The sequence below is a fragment of the Sapajus apella genome, unplaced genomic scaffold (assembly GCF_009761245.1).
Source record: "Sapajus apella isolate SASKATOON/1434 unplaced genomic scaffold, GSC_monkey_1.0 scaffold68, whole genome shotgun sequence".
Taxonomy (NCBI): domain Eukaryota; kingdom Metazoa; phylum Chordata; class Mammalia; order Primates; family Cebidae; genus Sapajus; species Sapajus apella.
The window spans coordinates 3,107,569-3,111,576 of NW_022437008.1; the positions used below are offsets into that span (position 1 = coordinate 3,107,569).

A 4,008-nucleotide genomic window follows, 5' to 3' on the forward strand; every position below is an offset into this window, starting at 1 on the left:
TTCCATGTAAACCTGCTGTGCGGGGAGGAGCAGGGCTCCGATGCGGTCCTGCATTTCAACCCCCGGCTGGACACCTCCGAGGTGGTCTTCAACAGCCTGGAGCAGGGCTCCTGGGGCCGCGAGGAGCGCGGGCCGGGCGTTCCCTTCCAGCGCGGGCAGCCCTTCGAGGTGCTCATCATCGCGTCCGACGACGGCTTCAAGGTGCGTCTCTGCGACAGGGGCATGGACGCCAAGATCTAGGTCCCCGGAGCAGAGGGTTCCGCGCAGCACCGGGATAGAGAAAAGGCCAGGAGGGCGGAGGGGTGGAGGAGGCGTGGCCAAGGCGGGACAGGCGCGTCCCCAGAACCCCTCTCTCTGGCCTAAGCAACTCCCACCCGGGCCCCAGCGAGACAGCAGGGTCAGGACGAGGCGAGCCCCGCCGGGTACCCAAGGGGTGGGCGCCCTAGCGCGAAGCCGTGGCCCGGACTCGCCATCCCCGACCCGACTCCCAGTTCCCTGTGCCTGAGGTCCGGGCTCGGAGGCAGGGGGAGGGATGGGTTGGAGGCCGCGCTCAGGAACTCGTCCTAGCAAGGATGGGGGTGGGGGGGCGGCAAATCCCCCACCACCCAGGCGTTACGCGAGTTCACCTCCCTCCTCTGCGCTTTAAATAAGAATATCCATTACCAGCACTAAAAAAGCCGTTTTCTGCTGTGCCACCCAGTAAACTGCTTTGATCCAGACGACAGGAGTTAGAAAGAACAACAGCCCCATTTTCTCAGTGGGGAAACTGAGGCGCAGAGGGGGTGAGCGATTTCCCCAGGGCCACCCAGCACGGGCCTCCGGAATCCTCACCAGCGACCCTCCCCTGCAGGCCGTGGTTGGGGACGCCCAGTACCACCACTTCCGCCACCGCCTGCCGCTGGCGCGCGTGCGCCTGGTGGAGGTGGGCGGGGACGTGCAGCTGGACTCGGTGAAGATCTTCTGAGCGGGCGCCCAGGCGGGCCCGGGGCCTTGGATGGCAAATAAAGCGTGAGCCCGAAGCGCGCCTGTGTCTGTGTCCGGTTCACTGAGATGAGCAAAGTGAGGCCCAGAGAGGCCAAGATACTGGCTGCGGGCCACACAGCGAATCCGAGGCGGGGGCGGGCTTTGAACCTGCGTGTGCTTAGGACACTTTCTGTCTACCAAGGCCTGAGGGTCGCCATGTGGGAGGGAGTGGGCCTGGGGCGTGTCCTGACGCAGCGTTTGTGCAAAGCCAGCCAGGCGGGCATGCGGTGGGCGGATCCGTTGGCGTTAGGGGTGTGGAGGTGCTCACCGCAGGTCTCTGTGCCCCCACCGCAGATCTAAGGGGCTCCAACATGGGTCCATCCGCAAAGGGGGCCAGTGAATCCCGCCTTTCTGGCCACCTGTGGGCCCCAGTTGTACGCGCGGAAAGCGTGTTATAACATCCCCGGGTCCCTTCTCCCCCTGCCCCTCATCTCCCACTCTCTTCTCTCCCGGCCTCCCGCCCCCAGAGTCGTTCCGGGTGGGGCTGGGCAGGCCGATGGGCGTCTCCCGGCTCGGGCTGTTCCCGGAGTCCCGACAGGTACCAGCCTGCGCAGCCTCGGGGCAGACGCGATGGCAGCCGCCCCGGCTGTGCGGAGCAGCCGGAGGACTCGAAGGGCGGCGCGGGGTTTCCGTGGCGCAGCGAGCCCCATTCCCACGCGGCCTCCGCCCGCCCCGACGGCCCCGACCCCGGCCCAGCCCTGGTCACTGTGACGGGAGGGGAAGCGGGCGCCAAGTCCAGCCCCGGCCCCAGTGTCACTTTCCGGGTTCAGGGCGTCGCTGGGGTTCCCCGTAAGGGCGGGGTTGGGGTGGGAGAGGCTGGGAGCCCTGTGCGCCCCAAGCCAAGCCCGCCCCCTCGCCCTGCAGCGGCCGCAGGTCTCAGCCGGGGACCGAGGAGCCAGGCCGGGGCTGCGAGCGGAAGCTGCACGTGGGTGCTCGGGGCCAGTGGCTCCCGAACCCTCGTCCTGAGCCACGCCTCGGTGGGGCGCGCCGGGCGCGGGCCCGGATCCTCCGCCCCCTGGCGGCCGCCGCCCGCATTGCAGCCTGGACCGAGGCGGACGCGGGAAGCTCGGGTGGTTCCTGGCCTGGCCTGAATCTGATCCTGGAGTGGGGTGGGGACGCCAGGTTCGCCGCGGGGCCCAGGGGTGTGCAGGACCCGGGGTTTTCGGCCCCTGCGAGCCTCGGGCTGGGCGGCCCCTTCCTGCGCCCGGCCCTGGAGCGGGTGGGCGGCGGTCAGGAGGGAGCCCCGCTCAGGCGAGGAGGCCTAGGAGAGGCTGGGTTCTCCTAGTCCTCGAGGCTCCTGCTTGAATGAGATCACTTTTATTTCGTTTGGCTGTGTCGAGTGGTTTCAAAATACTTTTTTTTTCGTAAAGATAACATATGCGCCGGGCACGGTGGCATGTACCTGTAGTCCCAGCTACTCGGGAGGCTGAGGCTGGAGGGTCGCCTGAGCCCAGGAGTTCTGGGCTGTAGTGTGCTATGCAGATCGGGTGTCCGCACTAAGTTCGGCATCAACGTGGTGACCTCCCGGGAGCGGGGGACCGCCAGGTTGCCTAAGGAGGGGTGAACCGGCCCAGGTCGGAAATGGAGCAGGTCAAAACTCCCGTGCTGCTCAGTAGTGGGATCATGCCTGTGAATAGCCACTGCACTCCAGCCTGGGCAACATAGTGAGACCCTGTCTCTTAAAAAAAAATAATAATATATGCATGTGGTACACATTTCAAAGCATACAGTGAAATAAACATATTATTGGCACAAGTAGTGAAGGTGGTTGGGCTTTCGAATTAGATGGGAGCAATCCAGAAGAGTTCATGTCCCGATTTTCACGTGTCTAACGGTGGACATGTGGGAACCTATCCTAGTTTGTGGAAAACATAGTTAGGTATTTGGAGGTGCAGGGCACAGCATGTTGGTGACTGATTCACCCAAACTGGAGATTGAGCTGGGCGATGCCTCAGGCCTGTAATCCCAGCACTTTGGAAGGCTAACACAGGAGCAGCCTTGAGGCCAGGTGTTGGAGATCAGCCTTGATAATATGGCAATAGCCTGATCTCTGCAAAAAATTTAAATGCATAATAATGGAGATTTGTACTGTGTTAGTTTTGCATGTTTGCCATTTATAAAGGCACATATAGGCCAGATGCGGTGGCTCACGCCTGTAATCCCAGCACACTTTGGGAGGCTGAGGCAGGCAGATGACGAGGTCGAGATGGAGACCATCCTGGCCAACATGGCAAAACCCCGTCTCTACTAAAAATACAAAAATTAGTCAGGCATGGTGGCACATGCCTGTAGTCCCAGCTACTAGGGAGGCTGAGGCAGGAGAATCACTTGAACCTGGGAAGCAAAGGTTACAGTGAGCCAAGATGGCATCACTGCACTCCAGCCTGATGACGGAGCAAGACTCTATCTCAAAATAAATAAATAAATGCACAGATATATACAGATGCATCTATCCTCTTTACTGGGAGAATACCTCTGTTTCCCTGGTCTTCATTGAATGTGTATCTTTCAGAAACTCCCTGTGGACCTCTGCACACAGGCACATGTCGTTTTATTTCCCCTTCATGCATGAATGGTAGCACCCTCCACCCACTGTACCCTGTTTTCATGGCTTAGGAACGTGAATCCCAGCAACATTCCCTGAGTTCCTACTGTGTGTAGCCCCTGTGCGAACCATTCCTTGAATCCCCAGAACAACCTTCTGAAGGAGATCCTCTATGCTTAGTTTCCCAATGAGGAATGTGATGCCCACAAAAGTTGAGTGACGTGGTTCAAGGTCACACACCAAGTAGATGGCACCCAAGTGAATGCGATTCCTCTCCTTGGGGTCTTCGCCTCTGGAAGTTACGTTTTCTTCGCTTCTATTTATTTATTACTGTAATATATAGTAATTAAATCTATAGTATACAACCTATCATAATAAATAATTTTTACTATAATCTATTTACTATAATCTATAGTAATATATAAATATATAAAATAAAT

At 59.2% G+C, this 4,008-nt stretch overlaps 1 protein-coding gene across 1 annotated transcript in view; it reads left to right on the top strand.

Annotated features, from left to right (window-relative positions):
• The window catches only part of LOC116530686 (galectin-7-like), a 1,559-nt gene extending 536 nt beyond the window's left edge, over positions 1-1,023 (top strand). The window contains exons 3-4 of the mRNA XM_032248897.1: positions 1-201; positions 851-1,023. Coding sequence (XP_032104788.1) covers positions 1-201; positions 851-964 — 315 coding nt within the window. The 3' untranslated portion in view covers positions 965-1,023. The remainder of the gene's footprint in view (positions 202-850) is intronic.
• Positions 1,024-4,008: the final 2,985 nt, after the last annotated feature.